Source organism: Perognathus longimembris, chromosome 12 (assembly GCF_023159225.1).
Source record: "Perognathus longimembris pacificus isolate PPM17 chromosome 12, ASM2315922v1, whole genome shotgun sequence".
NCBI classification, from domain to species: domain Eukaryota; kingdom Metazoa; phylum Chordata; class Mammalia; order Rodentia; family Heteromyidae; genus Perognathus; species Perognathus longimembris.
The window spans coordinates 23,851,770-23,873,307 of record NC_063172.1 but is presented as its reverse complement, the minus strand read 5'-3'; the positions used below and the strand labels follow the sequence as shown (position 1 = coordinate 23,873,307).

At 36.8% G+C, this 21,538-nt stretch overlaps 1 protein-coding gene across 3 annotated transcripts in view; it reads right to left on the bottom strand.

Moving 5' to 3' along the window:
- Angpt1 (angiopoietin 1) overlaps nucleotides 1-21,538 on the bottom strand; it is a 210,593-nt gene that overhangs the window by 75,083 nt on the left and 113,972 nt on the right. For all 3 annotated transcript variants that reach the window (XM_048359162.1, XM_048359164.1, XM_048359163.1), the window contains exons 2-3: nucleotides 14,474-14,629; nucleotides 3,558-3,679 (exon numbers count right to left, since the gene is read on the bottom strand). In XM_048359162.1, coding sequence (XP_048215119.1) covers nucleotides 3,558-3,679; nucleotides 14,474-14,629 — 278 coding nt within the window. The remainder of the gene's footprint in view (nucleotides 1-3,557; nucleotides 3,680-14,473; nucleotides 14,630-21,538) is intronic.

The following is a 21,538-nucleotide window of genomic DNA, read 5'->3' as shown; positions in this document are numbered from 1 at the left end:
GATGGAAGATTTTGGCGAGCTTACATGGACTCGGTTTTATGGATGGAAGAGCAAGAACATATTTTCATCAATGTGCCTGTGTAATGTAATGTGATCCGTAATATAGTACCCCTTTTTCATTTTTTTGTTTTTTGCCAGTCCTGGGGCTGGAACTCAGGGCCTAAGCATTGTCCCTGGCTTCTATTTGCTCAAGCCTAGCACTCTACCACTTGAACCACAGAGCCACTTCTCGCCTTTTCTATATATATGTGGTGCTAAGGAATCAAACCCAGGGCTTCATGTAAGAGGCAAGCACTCTACTACTAGGCCATATTCCCAGCCCAGATTCACCTTTTCTAGCCACTCACTTGGTGGCAATGAACCCTGGTAAGTCATACATCTAGACTCAACCAATCACATTCCTTGGGAAGGAAGCAAAGTTTATTTTAGAAAATCACCTCATTTAAGGTAAGCTTATTAAAAATAGTAACATTGGGGCTTGGAATATGCCCTAGTGGTAGAGTGCTTGCTTTGTATACATGAAGCCCTCAGCTCTATATATATAGGAAAAGCCAGAAGTGGCGCTGTGGCTCAAGTGGTTGAGTGCTAGCCTTGAGCAAAAAAGAAGCCAGGGATAGTGCTCAGGCCCTGAGTCCAAGCCCGAAGACTGGAAAAACATAAATGATAATATTTATAAGCTGGGTGCTGGTGGCTCATGCTTCTTATCCTATTTACTCAAGAGCTTAAGAATTTAGGATTAGGGTTTGTGAAGCTAGTCTAGACAGGAATAGACAGGAGTTTATTATCTCCAATTAACTACCAAAAAAGCTGGATGTGATGCTGTGGTAAACGTTGTAGAGCCTAGCCTTGAGCAAAAAGCTCAGGAACAGTCTCAGGCCCTGAGTTCAAGCCTCAGGACAGGTATACACACACACACACACACACACACACACACACACACACACACACACACAACATTTCCTAGTGAGGATTTCTAAATAGGAAATGCTATTAGACATTGTATCAAAAATCCTAATGGGAAGAACAAAAATCCAAGAACTAAGGAGGAAGAAATACATATTGTTTAAACGAAAGAAAGAAAAAATAATGAGTATGAGATAGAAAATGGAAACTAGAAAAAGATGCCCAAGTAAATTCTGGGTTAAGGTGTCAGGTTTAAACCAAAGACATACACTTCATTACACACTGAGGAATGCAAATCCATGCCAACAACTTTTGTAGAAGATAAATCATAATGTTAATGTACCTACTGAGAGATTAAAACAACCCTAAGTTAAACTTACAAAACAAAAAAGCCCAGACAAAAACTGAGCTGAAGATGTAGCTCAGCTGGAAGATTGCCAGCTAGGAAACAAGTTGAACAAGCCCAAGGACCTGAGTTCCAAACCATAGTTCTGAAGAAAAAAAAGGTATTAGAGTGATATTTCATTGGCTCTAAAATATATTTATTTCTTAAGAAAGCAGGTTGCAAAATAATAAGTACTATATGACAAATGTTATTGTGAAAATATTTATGTATTACATTCAGTAAAGTATGTAGCTCTCTCCGTGTGCCAGGAATTGATTTTATGTTCTCTTGTATTTTTTCTTTTTCTAGAAAAATGAGTAACATTTCTATAATCCTAAAAACAAATAAAAATATACCAAAACGAGGTAAAATTGTTATTGTCTATTTGTTCAAAGTTCCTGTTTAAATTCTTGTACAATAGACCTGGAAATGCCTGACTGTAAATAGATCTCATTTTATCTCTGAAATTGAAGCATAAGGTGGTAACCCTAAATCAGGAGATGACTGAGGTAGAGCAGTCCTGTTAGATGCATGTATCTGCTCAGTTATTTTGAAACTGCAGCAGAGTAAGTTTTAATTTTTCAACAGGATTTTCAGTTCTAGAACATTTCATCAAGCAGCCAGTTCAGGGTCAAGTTCTGTCAAGTTTATTTACACTTTTACAGTTTACCCTATGATACTATACAAAGATAAATAAATGGAAAACTTACACAAACAAGTCATGGTATTATGAGTGACCTGTTTCAGATTCTACACCAATGAATGCCATGTTTATTTTCTTCCTGCAGAATTTAAATTGTAATGACTGGCACTGATGTTCACTTCTAGCATGGAATTGGAGACTCCTATGAGGTTGAAGGTACTGTGTAGAGAGGCCATATGTAAGTGAAAAGAGAGTTAGCAGTAAAGATACCTGGATTGTATTTGCAGTTCTGCCACTGACAAGCCCCCTGACCTTGGCTATGACACAGATTTCCTTTGCTCTGCAAATCAGGAGACTGAGCAATTCTCGTAGGTGCCTCCCTGGTTTGGAAAATGGAGGATGCTCTAATTCTGTCAGCACAGTGGCATTTCACTAGTTTCTATCTGTAGATACAGTGGTCTTTTAGCTAAACCTAACACACAAAGTTGAAAAGACTCAGGTCATCGAATACTGAAGAAAAATGCAGGTAAGAAAATATCAGGTAGAAGATTTACAGGAACTGGTGCTTTGATCAAAATGTCCATTATCAATGAAAGTGACTTGAGAATAACATAGTGTTTCAGTGTCCCACAGAGCTTTCAAGATCTCTATGTCCTATTTCCCTTGCGTGCAGTGACTCATCGTTTACCAAAACACAATGATGTGATGACATCTATAAATCTGACCAAAGAAATTTATTATGTCTGGAGGCAGCAGTTTAAAATGAAAAGGAAAAATCTTCTTGATTAGTTTTATAGGCAAATAACTTTCTGCAAGACTCTAAAGTGTGCTTTTCTATAGTATAAGATGTCTGAATTCAATCACCTTCATTTGTACCAAACAACGAAATGGACTGAGTTATAATTCAAAAAGTTCTATCTACTCTTGAACATGTCAATATTTTGTGTGATTGGATCATTTGATCAAAAAAATTTTGTAGCATTTTAACAACAGTCTCTATGAGACTATAATGGTAAGTATTATAAAAGCATGTATCTTCAGAATGTAAGCAGCAATATTAATCCTAGTGCTGATAGGTTCTTAAGGTTTATTTACTTTTTCTTTTATTATCATCTTTAAGTAGTTATACAAAAGAGTTACCATTTAATAACACAGTTTTGAATACAATGCTTCTTGATCAAAGTTACCTTTTTCATTTTTCTTACCCATACTTACCCTACCACCCCTTCACTTACTGTTCTTAATTTTGCTTTTTTTTTTGCCAGTCCTGGGGCTGGGAACTCAGGGCCATTTTGCTGGGTGCTGGTGGCTCACACCTATAGTCCTAGTAATTGAGGACACTGAGATTTGCAGATTGCTGTTCAAAACCTCCTAGGCAGGAAAGTCCATGAGACTTTTATCTTCAATTGACCACCAGAAAACTGGAAGTGGCATTGTGGCTCAAGTGAAAGAGCCCTACCCTTGAGTTGAAGAACTCAGGGACAGTGCCCAGGCCCAGAGTTCAAGCCCCATGACTGACTAAATAAATAAATATGACCATCTCACCTTAATTTTTAGAGTTTTTATAAAGGCAAATGATATGAATAAAGTCATACATAAATATTTGTAGAATATACTAATCCTTACCTGTTTTTTTCATGAATCTTTAGAATTTCATTTGTCTGTTGAAGAAGTTGCTTCTCTAGCTTGTATGTTGATAAAGAATTCTCCAGCAGTTGTATTTCAAGTCGAGAAGTTTGATTTAGTACCTTAAGATAAAGGATACAAATTTTTCAAAACTCAGTTATAAGTGAAAGAGCAGAAAGTGATTGAGTTTTATTTAGTTTTGTTCGCAATTGACATTTTTTAAGAATAATGAATCATAGAGTGTATATTCTACCCACTACTCCTCTACTTGTTCCTTCAACACTTCATTGGTTTGAGATAAAAGCTGATTTGCAAAATCCATTTCAGATTTCAATTTTTGTATCAAGAAACCCACTGTGCTAGTTGCTTTATGTATTTTGTCTCTCATTTATAAATGCTTAGTTCTATTAGTAAAAGTCTTCAATATTATGCATCATAGTGGGCATACAAAAGATAACTGTCTGACCTATCACCTTGTAAGGACCAATTCAAATTATATAAACAATTCTTGACACCGTTACTACCCATACCCACTTGTTGAAGAAGGAATTGCAGTCACAACTTTACAAATGAGGAAAATGAAGTTCAGAGAGAGACTCAATTACATACAAGAATACAAATGTCTTTCTGAAAAGGTAGTTTGACTAGCTTATATTGCTCTACTCAGAAAACTAAGACAGGGAGAGAAAATCCAGCCATTGAAGTCTATGGACAGTCCATGAACCATCAGCCAAACCTGTTATTTTGGTATAGACAACAGGCAGCAGTACTAGCAGCTGTGTCAGCACCCTGTTTCTGAGCAACAGAGAGAGTGAATTAAGTTTTAAAAGTTCCCTACATTATTTGAAAGCCTTCGTTACTGTTACACTTTTCTTAGCTTCCTTTATTATTAACAGAGGTCTGGGAAAGTTCTAGAAAGATCAGGATCAATATATAGGGTTTCCTCTAAAAGTGAAACATTTAGGGTTTTCCTCTTTTCTAGCAACAGGTTCAAATATGGGATTTTATCAGATGCACACAGAAAACCATTTCCAACTATAGTGTTATACTTCAGGCTTGGATTGACCTAATGGAGACTGCAATTAAGTTGAATGTAATTTGCGAGGATAGGGCTATCGTAGGCTGAGAGAAAATGAGGGAGAAGGTAACAAGTTTGAAACACACTCACTGACTTACATATGAAACTGTAACCCTCTGTACATCACTCTGACAATAAATAAATAATTTTTTAATGCTCACAAATCTGGGTCACCTAAATAAATATTATTGTATCAATTAACAATTTTAATTAATGCAAAAATGGATATCATTTCAAAATAAAGACAGGTACTAACCCTGGGCATACTTGATTCAGTCTTCCATGATCTCTTTTGCCTTACCCTAATTCTAGTCCCCCAAACGAATAAGGCAGTTGATGGAGTTGATGGATCAAGGTAGCAGAGGTGAAATGATTTTGCTTGTTTGCTTCTGCTTTTGGTTGTGTGTCTGTGTGTGTGTGTGTGTGTGAGTGTGTGTGTGTGTGCGTGTGTGTTGGGATTTGAAGACAAAGCCTCATATTCTTTCTCAGTTGACTTGCTAGACTAGCACTCTATGACTTGAGCCATCCCTCTAGTCTGAGATAAATCTTTTACGTTTACAAAAAGTTTAAATTATTTTACATTATACATTAAAACAACAACAACAATTATTTTCTTTTCTATTTTGTCCCTTGTTATCACTGTATTTGATCTTGGTACCCTGGGTGTTGTATAAATGTCTATCTGATCTAGACCAGCAAAGTTGATTTTTCCTTCCTGTTCAGAATCCCTGTACTGTTAGAACTTACTTTGGCTGTCTTTCTCGGAGAAACAGTTTCTATGAGGTGAGAAAACTACGATATCGGAGGGAGCTCTGCAGGGCATGACATTGTTCCATTTGTAAGGAAATGGAAGGACTTGGAAAAAGTTATACTAAGTGAAGTGAGCCAGACCCAAAGAAACATGGACTCTATGGCCTCCCTTATTGGGAATAATTAGTACAGGTTTAGGCAAGCCATAGCAGAGCATCACAAGGCCCAATAGCTATACCCTTAGAAACACATAAGATGATGCTAAGTGAAATGAACTCCATGATATGGAAACAAGTGATATATCACAGTTATAACTACTTTCAACGTCCTATGTGTATGTGTAGTTTCTATTATTGATGATGTTTTGTATCACCTTCCTATGTTTGTACCTACACTATCTCTGTAATCTTATCTGAGTATATTGGAAACCGTGTTTACTGGTATTGGAAGTAGGAAATTCAAAGGGAATACCAAATTCGAGAGACACAGGGTAAAAAAAGAGAAATAACTACAAAAGCAATACTTGCAAAACTGTTTGGTGTAAGTGAACTGAATACCTGGGGGGGGGAGGGAAAGGGGGGGAGGGAGGGGGGCATGAGGGACAAGGCAACAAACAGTACAAGAAATGTATCCAATGCCCAACGTATGATACTGTAACCTCTCTGTACGTCAGTTTGATAATAAAAATTTGAGAAAAAAAAAAAAGCAAAACTGAAAAAAAAATAAAATAAAATAAATAAATAAATGTCTATCTGAATTAGGAAGCTGAAGGAGAACATTAAAATAGTGAGACAAAAGACAAAGGTCGAACCAAAGCAAGAGTGATACTGACAAGACAGTTTGTTGGAAATGAACTATACAACATGGGGAGAAGTTATTCTTTGGGGGAGCGTGAAAATGAAAGAAAAATGAGGGATGGGGCAACAAGCTTGACAAGAATTGTACTAACTACATTATGTATGTAACTGTAGCCCCTCTGTACATCACCTTGGCAATAAGATTAAATTTTTAAAAGTTTAAATTACAATTATTCATATAGACATTAAGTTGTCACTGACATGAATGTGAAAGATACTCTAAAATTACTACTAATCATTGCATCATCTTTTGTAGGGTGTTTTAGAATTTTTAAAAGAACCTATTTCTTTATCATTTTATGATAAAGGTAGAGTTAATGGTAGTTTAATGGAGAAGGCTAAAATTAAGCAGAAGAAGGCGACTTTCAACTTTTAACATGTTTTTATGCGGACAAATGTTCTTTCTCTTTACTTTTACTGAATGACAATTTATAAATTATGAAGTTATAAATTACAGTTTATAAATTTATTAATAATGAGTAAAGAGTGACAAACTTGTATCATTTAGTGATACCTAGGAGAATGTTTAGCCCAGAGGACACAAGGAACAGTGAGTATTCTTCATGTTCACAGAGAATGGAACAGAACCATCTCAAATGAACAATGTAGTTACTTGCTTCTAACTCTGGAGAATATTACAGCTACTAATTGATCTTCCCAATTCTCCTTTGCCTTACTTTCAATCCATTTACCAGAGTAACCAGAGAGAGCTTTTTAAACACAGATAGGATCTTGTCATTTCCATGTGAAATATGCTAATGGGTTCCTGTGCAATTAGTTTAAATTCCAAAACCCTTAGCCTGACCCCCAAGACCTTATGTGACAGGACTCTGCTTATTTCTTGGCTCTCCCTCCCTCCCTGCTACTCTCTCTTCCTTGTTTATCATGCTGCAATTCTATAGCCTTCCTTCTGCCACCTACTGTGGCAAAACCATTCCCATCCCACTGCCATTCACTTACACTTCCTGTTGTCTGGAACTCTTATCCCTTCTCATTTCTGATGAAATGTTATTGGGAGTGGGAGGAAAGGAAATTTTTAATCATGATTTCTGAAGTATTGCACTATGTTTGTTTGTTTTTTGTTTGTTTTTCTTGTAGAAGCATCACCGCCAAAGATAATCCTGCTGGTTCACTCACATTCTTCTCCATTAGGGTTTCAGTCTTTATGGAGCCCTCTGGATCCCCAGACCTCAGCATAGGGTTCTACACACTGAGATCCTCACCTATGTATTTGATGACATGCTGACAATTGACAGTGAGTTGCTTTTTAATGTAGGTACTAATCACAGAGAGAAGATCAGGTTTATATGAGTATCAATCTACATTTCAATTATACAAGTCAAATCTAAATCCATGCATGAACATAAGAAAAGGAGGAAGATCAATCTCACAAGTCCAGGCTAACTGCTGGTTATACCAAGCCAGAGAAGAACATGAACATCAGTTGATTCTCTTCTTTACCTATCATCTTGACCTGATTACTGCTTTATTTCAACTCTCTCTTCTGATATATTCAGACAATCCTAAAGTTCAAAAGTGGGTAACCCAGAGAACTGTACTGAAAACCATGATAGACTACTTCCTTACTGTGTATCTATGAATTGGCTGCTTTGCAATAACCAAAGAAGTCCATTAAAGTGACAAAAGGCATTTCCTTCCTAGCCTAAACACATCCCAAAAGCACATCCCTAGAGAACAAAATAAAGGAAGAAGAAGAAGAAAAAAAAAAAAAAAACAAAGAGCAAAGAGTATAGGAAACAAACCTCCAAGGAATAGTGTCAAAGCTTAAATTTTCCAGAGGATATCAGAGAAAAGGTATCAAAGGGAGGATTTATAGACTTTAAAGTCTTAATTTCATTCTTAAAAAAAAAAAAAAGGAAAGCATTTGTTCCTATGCAAAAGCAAACTAGGAAACTTCAGATAGACCTCTTTAACACTTTTTTAAAAGTAGCTCTGATTTTTACTATTTATACAGTAAGGATTGAGAAAGAATACAAGAACATAAAAACTGAGGAGAGGGAATGGGTTGGGAGGGATGGGAATGAATAAAAGGGGTGACATTGATCAAGATACATTGTACATATGAATTGATTTATTGATTGGAAATTATTTTGTATAACTATTTAATAATAAAATTTAAATTTGTAATTTAAAAAAAATGGCAGCTAGACACTAGTGGCTTTTGGTACTCAGGAGGCTAAGATCTGAGGATTGTCTTTTAAAGCCAGGCTGGGCAAGCTCTGCCCTCAAGACAAGATCCACAACTGGCACAAAAAAAGAGAAAAAGGAAAAATAGCAATCTAATGAAGATGTTTATCTACACAAAATTTGTGAAGAAGAAAGGAATAAAGAGAGAAAGACAGAAAAAAGAGAAAGAAAGAAAGTAAAAGAAAGAAAAAAGAAAGAAAGAAGGAAGGAAGATATCTTTGAAAACCACATTAACCACAAGTGAGATTTATTTCTAGATTTGGGTTTGCTTTGTTTTAATTAGTCTTTTTCAAATGGAGTAAAAAAGAAACACAAAATATGAAAGCTTATAATTTTACTTATAGGAAATTGTGAGAGCTAGTAAGTACAGAAGGAAAGGCATAGTTACCACACACATACACAAAAACACTATTTTTCGCAAAATAAGTGAGGTAATTGTTTGGGTTGGTGATGGGCAAAGCACTGAGGAATCACACTGAAATTCTTTCTTTTTTTTTTTCCAAATTTTTATTATCAAACTGATGTACAGAGAGGTTACAGTTTCATATGTTAGGCATTGGATACATTTCTTGTACTGTTTGTTACCTTGTCCCTTTGTTCATTTCTTAGAAGGAAAATGGATCTTTGCTAATTCACTAATGATGTTCATTACCTTCACATTATTATATAGGTGTGGCAATCTGGCACTCATGTGTTTTGAAAGGATGTGTCTTTGTAACTATATAATGTACCTCTACTGTAGTGCTCAACTGGACCTAATCAATCCTTTTGATGTGGTAATATCTAGTTTTAAAAACTACAGATGATAGAAAAATACATCAAAGGACATGGTAAATCCTCAGACAAATTTAGAATCTGAAAGAAATGAATCAAGCAAGTAACTTAGTTTCTTAAAAAAATCTGTCAGTCAGAAGTGGAGAAAAATGCTGAAAGACCATTTCCAAATTAAATAGGAGTATTAAACCTGGAAAAGCAAAACTTCTACGACACTTTTGGTGAAATGATTGAGAAAATGAATGTGACAATTAGATAATTTTAAGAAAATCATTGTTAATGTTAGTCATGAAATAAAAAGGGCATTAATGATACTATTCTGGAAACCATCTAGTCACTACTTGGTTTCCATTCTGACCATTTTGAGCGGAGCTGTGTTGGGCCACTTATTCTCTACCCATAATGATTGTCTCTGTAGTCTCAATATTATCTCTCCTGTGAAGAAGAGAGGGAAAGAAGGGTTGAGGGGAAGTATTAGACCTCAGGTCAGCTGTGAGAAAGTTCACCAAGGCACTGGGGAACCCTTAGTCAAAGTCATGTGTCAGTGCAGGCCTTCAGCTCTCCGGAGCAGAATGAAGGATCCTGCCACAGTGACTCATTGCCTGGAACCGGTGGCCATCGGGAATTGTGGTCTCTCTAGCCACACGTGATGGATTTCAGAGTACAGCAGCTGGGCTCACTGGTCAATTACACTCGCTTGAGCAGGAGACTAAAAAAAAAGTGCATTTTTATGGCTGTGAGGAAATATTCTAGAGCTAACTAATTCGACAGAAAGTTAAAAAAGAAATAATGTAGAGGCATTTTGCCACATACATAGTAAGGGCTGTTTATATTCATGGCTCCCTGAATGTGAGGGCTGCTTTCTTTTTTTATTGTACACTACAGAGTATCCTATTAAAATATTCACAGGGCAGAAATGCTCAAAACATGTATCTTCGAATTTGATGAGATTCCATTTTTCACACCCAAATGTTAAAAATAATTGGAGATCAGAGGAAACCTGAGCACTATGGTCTGAGGAGATCCTTTAGAGTTGACACAGCTGGAGAGCGGTGATGCCATCCCTGCATCTAGTACTGCATGTGGTGACATCACCGGCTTATGGTAGACTGGCATGGAGTGGAAGGAACAACCACTGTCACCTAGAGAGCAGCAGCATCTTCAACATTTATGGGAGACATTAGCACGGCCTTTCTTTTTGCTTGCTCTCACGTCCATCTTACTCTGCTTGGACCCATTTGTACTATCCTGTGAACTTGAAAAAGCAGGAAACCACAAGACAGAGAGCATTGAGAGAGAGCTAAGCATGGAGACTTTCCTGTCAGACAGACTGACACAATTCTCATCCTCACATTATTATTATTATTATTTTTTTTTGGCCAGTCCTGGGCCTTGGACTCAGGGCCTGAGCACTGTCCCTGGCTTCTTCCCGCTCAAGGCTAGCACTCTGCCACTTGAGCCACAGCGCCGCTTCTGGCCGTTTTCTGTATATGTGGTGCTGGGGAATCGAACCTAGGGCCTCGTGTATCCGAGGCAGGCACTCTTGCCACTAGGCTATATCCCCAGCCCTCATCCTCACATTTGCTGATTCTTTAACCATGGCTAAGTCCTGTTCCTTCTCTTAGTTTCAGCTGCGTTGTCTTTAAACACAACATGGAACTCACTGCCCCCAAATGATTTGTTATATTTTTTTAAATACCTAATATATACTGGTATTTGAACCAGGAAAGTGAAAGGGAATACCAAAATCAAGAGACACAGGATAAAAAGACAAACGACTACAAAAGCAATACTTGCAAAACTGTTTGGTGTAAACCAACTGAACAACTCATGGGGGGAGAGGGAAAAGGGGAGGGGGGAGGGGGGAATGAGGGAGGAGGTAACAAACAGTACAAGAAATGTATCCAATGCCTAACTTATGAAACTGTAACCTCTCTGTACATCAGTTTGACAATAAAAATTTTAAAAAAAGAGCAAGCCATGTACAGGTAATTTGAAGTGGATTTTAAAAGAACTTGTTTGATGGTTATCGCCAAACCAAGTTTTCCTGAGAAAGAAGTGATAGGAAACAACATCCATCATTGCTGAAACTAGCCCACCATCTGTTGCACACCATGAAAGAGGAAGTTGAAGGAGAAGTAATCTGGATACAAACTGAAAATAGAGTGAGAACAGCACTAACAGACTATGGAGGAAGGAAAGGACTTGGTGTGAGTTGCTGATTACTGCCACCAGTTATGCTGAACTGTTCATTATCCATCTCTTTGCTGATTAGAGAGCTTGCTAAGCACAGAAGCCTTAAAATGCATTGCAGCAAAACCACAGCTCTCTGACCTTTTGTTAAAATGTAATTCTAAAAGGTCAGCAGAGGACTAGAAACCAATAAGTTACTTATTTTCATAACATCATCATGTGAGAGCTAAGACATGCTAATGTTTTGCAAAGCCTTTGCTACGAATTCAAGTACCTGAAATAATTGAAGGGCTAACATGAGTTATTGAAAAGTTATAGAAGCAAACTCATGACAGCAATAAATGATCTGTCAGTTTAAAAATGTGTATTATAAATGAAGAGCGTACATTTGGCTAAGGAATAATCGAGGATTCATGTAGAAACTGTTGGCCTGCATCAGTATCTTCTTGTGCATTTGTGTGGTTATGTTGGAGTCAAACTCATCTCATCTAGTTGCAATAATTTAAGTGTCTTTCCCATGCACATACACTGAGATAAAGAAGAATCGGAGCATCAGAGCTAGAAACAGTATAAAATATCACAAGATAATAAACTAAAATGAAAAGAACACAAAGTTCACAGCTTTGCACTTAACTTACTTGTCCATGATCTCAGATTGTTTTTCACCTTTAGTGACTTTTTCAGGTATGAGATTATGTTTTTGATTTGGACTGGCCTTAAACCAAGAACCTCTACTATGACCTCCCATATGTAGCTGGAAGGTGTGCCCACCATGCATATTTTGTTTATTGAAATGCTATCTTTTTAGCTTTTTGCCCTTGTTGGCCTTGACCTTTATTCCTTATATTTCTGCCTTCCAAATGTTTGTAATTCTAACTATGAGCCATAGCATCAAACCTAAGCAACATTTTTTAAGGTCAGGTAAAGTTTGGTCTTTCTCTTCCTTCTCTATACTTAGCTCAAATTATTAATTCCAATAGGATTGTGATTTTTTTTTATTTTTCCAAGTTTGATATACCTTAAACTGGTTTGTATTATACCTAATAAATGCAAATTGGCCTTTGATAATAAATTTTAGCTATTGCACATAGTCTTATTTTTTCTTTTGAATGCGCTGTACAATTTTCCATGCCATCCATATCTCGTGACCATAGGAATGCAGACCCAGTTGCTTCTTTTAAAATCTTACATAACATGCATATTTAAAAGTTGGAAGTAAAAAAGCTAACATAGGAGTTATCTTCCCCCAATCCACCCAATTCCAAATCCTAGTCAAGGAGAGAATAAAAAGAAAAGGTTTTGGAGATACAGTAAAATAAATAAACCCTGCCATATTTGTTATACATGCATAAAATGTATGCAATAAAGGTATACATATACATACATGTGTGTATATATGTGTATATATATGCATATATATATCCAATCTATGAGAATATTTTGAAACAGACAGTGAGTGTTCTGCTCTAACAAAAATAAGAGAAAAGAAAAAAGGCAGTATTTATCCTAAAATAAGCCAATATTGCATAGATCACAAATTTGCTTAGTGTAATAAGAAATGAATAAATTGACCGAGTAGTGTTTAGTTATAATAATATGTAGCTCTTCCTTCTTTACACACCATATCTATCTGATTCAAATGAGCAGCAAAAAGAATTTTCCAAAGCCTTTGTGATTTACTTCTCCAATACCATCCGCATTGAAGTTCTAAATTAATTGGTAATCAGCATTTGCTAATCAAGGGAATGGAAAAGAGAAGAAAAGAAAGATACAGAATCTGAATTTCATTCATTATTTTCATCAGTCTGGGAACTTTCTTCAAATATCCTTTTGATGGTGTTTCTAAATATTATTTGTACCAAGGAAAGTAGTGCTTGCTATATAAAAGGCTCTATCTATATCAGTTATCATTGTTTCTTTTTAAAAAAAAAATCACCATATAACCTATGATGCCATTAACACAGATTAATCAGATAGAAATAAGGTTACACCCTGTGTTTGCATTTATATACTTTGACAGACATAAGCTACTTTGGATGAAATCATCCCTTTAGTTTTAGAATGGTAATTTTAACAACTAATCACTCTGTCATAAGGATGCTAATAGGTCATTTTCTAGTCATCAGAAATGACATATGCTATTTATAGCTAACTATAATATGAATTCATGGTGGTGGTCATTAGAGTATCCTAATTTTTATTGATTTATATTCAAACATAGATCCATATTGCTCAGTTACCTGAAGTTCTCCTGTGTGTGTGTGTGTGTGTGTGTGTGTGCGTGTGTGCATGCACACATGTACACACAGGTCCTGGGGCTTGAATTTGGGTCTGGGAACTGTCCTGAGCTTCTATGCTCAAGGCCAGTGCTCTATTCCTTGAGTTACTCCTCCACTTCCAGCTTTTGGGTGGTAACTGGGGATAAGAATCCCATAACCTTTCCTGCTGAGGCCAGCTTCAAACCTTGATCCTCAGATCTCAGCCTCCTGAATGGCTAAGATTACAGGTGTTAGCCAACAGCACCTGGCCCTAAGGCGTTTCTTTTTACATCCGTTGAGCACAGAAACTCTTGCAGGTGCCAACATGGCCAGAGCATAAACAAGACAGATCATATATATATATTTATATATATATATATATATATATATACACACACACATATATGTGTGTGTGTGTACATACACACACACACACACATATATATATGTATATCACCAATTTGAGCTAAGTGGTTGTTTTGTTTGACAAATCTCACATCACAGTGGGCAATGGCAATGTTTATTTAAACTTCAGTGCTGACTGGGTCCTTTATCAGCCCTGTTTTTTTGCAAACAAGCACAAAGCTAAATATATCAAGCTTCATTAAGTCAAAAGAAGCATGCAGAGCATGTCACCCAGTCATTGTTGCTATTACTAATAAACAAAAATGTATATACTTCCCCCATCCCCATGGTGACATGTGCTGTGTGTTTATGGAGGAAGTCAAGGAATTTTTTTTAAACAAGGGAACAAGACTCCTCTGTTTGAACACGTGGACACTGGCCCCACGAACATACCTGGGTCTCCACATCTGTGAGTTTCCTGGTCTGTTCTGCTGTCTGAGAGAGGAGGCTGGTTCCTATCTCCAGCATGGTGGCCGTGTGGTTCTGCACTGCTGTCTGCTGTATCTGGACCATCTCCGACTTCATATTTTCCACAATGTAATTCTCAAGCTGCAACAGATAAAGGACAAAGCACACTAGATTATAAGCAAAGCCTCCCACTTGGGCCATGTCATATTTACAATGACCAAACAAGATACAGCTGGCAAACTGGTCATCTGGCAGGGATCCATTATGATCTCTGGAAGCTGGGGAAATGGGAGCTGAGTTCACAGGAGTCCGGTTGTTAACCGACTCCTAGTGTATGGATAAATATATTGAATAGTCCGGGTCATAATGAAAACTTGTGCTTGGATCCTGCATTCTTATTGTCAACATTATCTCATTTAACCCTCCCAGTAAAGATGTGAGTTAGACACAGTCTGTTAAATGAAAGCAGAGAGGGTAAATGATTTTCCATAGGTTACCTAGCAAGAATGTAACAGAGTTAACAAATGAATCTTCATCTTAGTGCTTCGGACTTCACATTATACCATACTGACCAGACATCTCAGAAAAATTCAGTATATTGACTTCATTTTTATTATGATCAATAGAAGGTCATTCTACAATGGGGGAATAAGTGAGGTAGATTGCCCAAAATAAAGGCCTTTAAGGAATATTAAAATATAGGCAGTGACATACATATGTGGCAAACTGCCAAACCTGAGAGCTTGCTCTTTTGAGAGCTCAAAACTGAGCATTGAAAATTCAGTTCATAAAGCATAGCTTCCCCTTCTCGCCTTGAGTAACACTGATTCCTTTATGATGCCATCTTAAGAGAACACCATGGTAATAAAAATGAATAGTACCAGAGGGGCCAAGAAGAATTATTAACTGACTGTCTAAGGCGAAGCTTGTCAGGCACCTGGGAGAATAAAGTTGTGCCTATGCATTGCTTGATAAATGCAGAAGCAGTCCCCTCCCCACCCCCATCAGCTCACTCAATTCTTCCCCACTGCGAGTGGACTACGTTTTATTACTCAATTACATATATGAGGAAATCACATCCCAGAGAAGTTAGATCCAAGGCCACACACCACAAAAACAGCCAGACTTGGACTTGAGTAGCTCAAGTCCTCAGCTTTCATACCAACACTTTTAACCACTTGATTGCTCTGCCAAGTCGTGCTTAGCAAGCTGAGTTCCAAGTCATTAAGAGCTACGTGATTTTTACTGATTGAGTGAACCATAATGCATCCATGATTCTTATCATCCACAATATCACTATTGTCAGGTAATAAATAGAGTCTAAATGTGTAGTCCCCTTTGTGAAACTTTGGCAGTTGAGCTTCTAACATCATCCCTGGCTTAGAGTTCTACTTACCAAACAGGAATCTGCCAAAGTTATAGAACTGAAAGTTTAGAATCAAACTTATACTGTTGTGAATACATCTGAATTTGTTCTTGGTCAGTGTAAGACAAACCTTTTCCACTCTGAGTCACAAATTAGAAGAGCAGTACAGAGGGAGAGGAATTTAATCCTCAATAGTCCATTTTAAAACAAGTACAAAATAGATCAGAAGAACTATTGGGAATTTATATTAACAAATTATAAGTCATTTATGTCTGACATTTATGTTAAAGTTGAATTCATATATTTAAACAAGGGAATGGTAGAAAATAAGAAGCTAAGTCAAGATAGTAACTAAATGTCATTTTGAACTCCATATATGTCCCCTTTGTCGTAATCGCACCCTTAACTTTGGGAAATAATATATTTTTTCTTTTCAGAATAAATATAGCCAAGAAATATAGGGAAAATTATACATTTTGAGTACCTTGAAGCAGGTATGGTTTTAGTCAGATCAGCTATTGGACATTCAATTGTAAATTACATGATATAATAATCTGTACTTAGCGAGCAAGTTTTTCTTCCTTTTCCCGTCAGTCACATTGATTTATGTTTTATTAACTTTGCAACAAAAGCCTTTGAATTATCACATTTGATAGATGTTTGACTAAAGAAACTTCAGGCAAGCAGCTATTAGCAGTACATTGCCTGCTTGTTCGGGGAATTTGAAACTATTTATGAATATATAAACCCTGGAGAATGAGAGACACTGTTCCATTACAAAGGTAGGATCTGCCATCTACAGCTGACATCAATTACTTACTATGTTTCACAAGAACTCAAGTCCCACTCCAAAATCAAATTCTTAACCATTAGTCTATTCAGCTGAGCACTACCTAGTTATCCTGTGCATTTTGTGTGTGTATGTGTGTGTGTGAGCGCCTTTGTGTGTGTGAGTGTGCGTGCACGCATGCACAGGTGCAGCTCCTAGTCCTTGATTGTTCATCAAAATTACATGGAAATCCAGGCACTGATGTCTCATGTCTAATGTCTAATGTATCAGGAGGATGAGATATTAAGATCCTAGCTACACACAAAGCTGAATGAAAGAAACAGCTCAATGTCAGCCTGCGCAGCAAAGTCTATGAAATGCTCATCTCTAGGAGACCAGCCAAAACCAGAGATAGGCTAGAGCCCAAGTGGTAGAATGCCAACCTTCAGGAAAAAAAAAAAACAGCTAAAGGACAGCACCTAAGCCTTGAATTCAAACCCTAGTACTAGTACAAAAAAATAAAAAAAATAAAAAAAAAACAGAAACAAAGACAAACAAAACAAAAATCTACCTGGGTACCCGGGGAGAATTTCAAAACACAGATGGAGGAGCTGAATTCCCGAAAATTTCAAGGAGTTATAGTAGGAAACTATGAATTTAAAAATGGTCCAACATAATTCTGATTCAGGCAAAAAAAAAGTACTTCCTAAAGTGTGGTCCATAGAGTTGTCAGTGTAAAAATATTTGTAAACAACCATGCAATAAGGAGCTTGTGCCAGAACCCAAGTTATCTATGTCATGAATTACATTATTTTGTTCCGTGAACTACACCTATGGACAAGACTATCTCAATAAAGAAAGCTGTGCTCTAATTTCCAATGTTATAAAACTTCCTTATAAATTTTTTCACCAATGGAAATAATTTTTCTTTGAGTGACACTAACTTAGCCCATCAAACTTACACTGACAGGTTAGATTTCTTGTTTACCAAGGTATTTCAAGAATGATTTGGCTTTCTATGTAGATCATACATCTGGAAGAAAATTCACTTATCAGTAAACCCCAGTTCTTAATCTGATCATTATACATGAAAATTGATAATTACAGACCAATGGCTTATGCAGTTCATCAGTGGAAGTCAGTTCTCCGAGCTTGCCTTGGTTTGGGAGGACAGCCATGTCATAGGCAGGCTTCAGGAAAGCTCAGCTGTTTTGCTTTAGATTCTTAGCTTACTTACATTGCAGATGTTGACCGTTCTGTACTATTGAGCTTTTCTTTTCAACTGTAGAAGTTAACCTCAGCAAAGCCAAATCACTGTTTCATGTCAGCATTCATCACAGCCATTCATCACAGAGCCTCACAGATGTATTGACCTGGTTGCCAACATAAAGTAGCTCTCCAACCTACTGAATTTCTTCTGTAAGCTGCCATGATGAGTAGCATGGCTATGTCTAGTTAATTAGTTTTTAATCAAATGGGGGTAGCTTTGTCTACTTGCAACTGCTTTATAATGCAAAAGGTAATGGTGCTTTTAAGTAGCAGGAGGCAGATGTAGTTGATTTAAAGGCTGAGAAGGGAGGCAGAAAGTCAAATATACAGCGTGTGATTAATATGAAGGTCTGCTTTCATCTTATCTCTAAACATTCTTGGGTAGATGTATAACTGTGAAATCCATCTTGACACAACTGATCCTCCAAGTCCACAAAAAGTTTGTTACGAAAGTGATTGTCTTCATATATTTCCTACTTATTTTAAAGTACATTTACAGAAAATGATGCCTAGCTCAAGATTTAATATTCTATCAACATCTGATAGGTAACCTTTCAAGTGAGAAGTTGCTGACCACAAAAGCCAATGAGTTATAAGTGGAAGACTTGGAATTTCAGTAAAGAAATTATTTGACTATACTCTATGTATCTGACTCCAGTACTGAGCCAAAAGACTAAGAAGAAGATATAGGATTGCTTTGAAATTACAAAAATTAATAAAAGATGATATTTTTTAATTTGTGCTAACACTGGGGCTTGAACTCAGGATCTGGCTGCTGCCCCTTTTTCACTCCACTCTGGTGCTCTCCCAGTTAAGTCACACCTCTATTTCCTGCCTTTTGGTGGTTAATTGGACATAAGAATCTTACACTGTTTTTTGCCCATCCTGGCATTGAACTTTGATCATCAGATCTCAACCTCCTAAATACGTAGGAGTATAGGCATCAGCTTCCACAGCTCTACAAAAAATGGTAATTTGTATCTGGGGATGTAGTTCGGTGGTAGAACACTTGTCTAATATACACAAAGCCCCAGGTTTGATCTCCAGAACCACTTAAACAAAGCAAACAAACAAACCCCCAAACCATAACCACCCACAAGAAATGATGATTTTTTTAATTAAGGAAATTGCATTAACATTATGAAGTGATTTAGTATTTACAAAGTGTATTTGTATACATCATCTAGCTTCATCTTCTACCCACCCCACAAAGGGAGAAATGGCTCTATGCACAGGTTAAGAAATTGAGTCCTCAGGTGGGCTAATAGAAATCAGAGAAAGGACTTGACTTCAATTGTTCACTCGCCTCCACGTTGTGATTACTGTGCTCTTGTTGGATAAGATGACTCACTGCTTAATTCAATAACTGATTGGTTTTATTTGTAGTCAGCTCAAAACTTTTCATTTCTTTATCCCTTTCTGAAAAGGAAGAAGCAATGGGAGGTCATTGCATGTACTCAGCTTCACTTATATGGGAGACCAAGATGCTCTGGCGTGAGATGAGAGGATAAGGTATGTGTAGAGATTACTGTGCCAACCCTCTTAATACAATCTTCATAACATTCGTTAGCTTTGTTCTACCCATTGTATATTTTTGTAAACAACTGTAAAATATAAAAATAGAATAGCAACACCAGGCTCAACTTCCACTAAGGCTTGATGTGTGTGTGTGTGTGTGTGTGTGTGTGTGTGTGTGTGTGTGTTTACCAGGTTCTGTAAATATGTAGGGTTTTTTTTTGAAATTTTACAATAATCTAAGTACCATACATATTATTTTTCTTATTTCACTCATATGGAAGCAGAGGCTTTAGGAAGGTCAATAAGTTGTCTAGGTTGTGCAGTGTGTTAGTAGCTGAGCTGGTACATTGCTTTGAAAGAGGCTAGATTTCCCAGCAGGCTATGCTCTATCCTAAAGGAAAACTACCCACGAAGCAGCAGCATACAGCTACCAGTTTAGCAAACAAATTCTGACACACACAGTCTTCATTTGGGGACTAGGCAACGCAAAAAAGATGAAAGGAAACATGCTCAAAGATAGACGGTTTTCAGATTTTTTTTAAATTAAATATTTGTACCTTGATAGATGGGTATAATATCCTGGGAAATGTTATAGGTGATGAGAAAGAATATATCTGGCCAACAGTATGACAAGTTGTAGTATTAAATAGACAATGAAAAATGTTTTGAAGAAGTTAAGATTATAGGCCATCTGTAGTTCATTCATAAATTGTTTGCCTCTGTCTAGGGCCCAGTGAGTGACTAGGAGAGAAGAAACGCTATGACTTTTCATTGTGTGACAGTTTGTGGAACACTTTCTTACTAGAGAAACAAACTCAGCATGAGTTTATGACATGTCTTGCTTGTGAAATGTCCTCTCTGTCATTTGACTTTAAGAGATCACTTGAAGGGAACCTTAAACCAGAGCATATCTTCAAGCACAGAGAATGTAATTTCCCCATGTAATTCTTAAGAAAACAATGTTTTAAACCCTATAAAAATTGACAAAGGCCCTTTGGCTTGAAATATGTTGTAGATTAAGGGGACCTCATTGAATCTTGATGCATATGGTATTACTCAGTTATGGAAAAATAACCATGAAATAAAGCAAAGGGGTAAATATGGGAAAGCAATAAGAAGGTAAAGCAACGCAAAAAAATCTCTTAAAGGTTGATGGTTTTTGTCTAATGTCTTTGCTTCATAAATCAGTGGCAATATTGAAACTGCAACAATATCTGGGTTTACAATGTTATAAAAAGGAGATGGCAGAGGCAAGCCCAGTATATTATTTTCAGGAATTTCTAGTATTAGGTCTCTCAATAAACTATACCTTTTACCAAATGGAAAACTTGAATTATCTTTTTTATGTAATAGATCTACTTGGATAACATTTGAAACAGTTCCTATACCTTTGTCCATGACATGAATCATGTTAGTATCTGAAGCCATTAGTATAGGAGAGCTGAAAGATACATTAAATATGATGGGCTCTAAAAACCTCATTTTATAGACATAGTGACTGAGATTTAGAGAAGGTGCACAAGGCAAGGTGAAACAGTTAATAATGTCAGATACCAGGTCATGGTCAGTCAGTGTGTGGGAAAACTTAAGACTTACATCAGACAATAACAATGGCTGCCCATATTCTTGGCCAAACTTACATTGCTTATCTAATTCCCCAGTTTCTCCTACTGGCTTTATGTCTGCTGGCTCCTGATTTGTGAGCTCCCCTTTCACAATAGTCATTCATTCTCTATCAACTTTACAGATCTTTACTTCCCTTTTTGGACCCTAACTTGGCTTCTTAACATTAATGCCCACCAGGTGCCCCTTAATCATTTTGTCTCAGAAACCCTTTTATTTTATCCTTCTTTACATGTGACCACACTGAGTGACAAAACTAGAACCAAACTCCAGGCTTATTATAGTCCATGTAACTTTTTTTTAGTCTAAGTATGCTGTGATGAATATGTACTATGGACTAAACATAGGACAGGTAGTATAGTGTTGAATTCAGCAGGAGATACACATAAACATGGACAGATGCTGTTATGGAATCTTCTACACACTCTTATTTCTGCTTGATGAGAAATATTTCCAGCTACTGATATTAAAAATGTAAGTAGAAAAAATTTTCATCCCTCTCAAA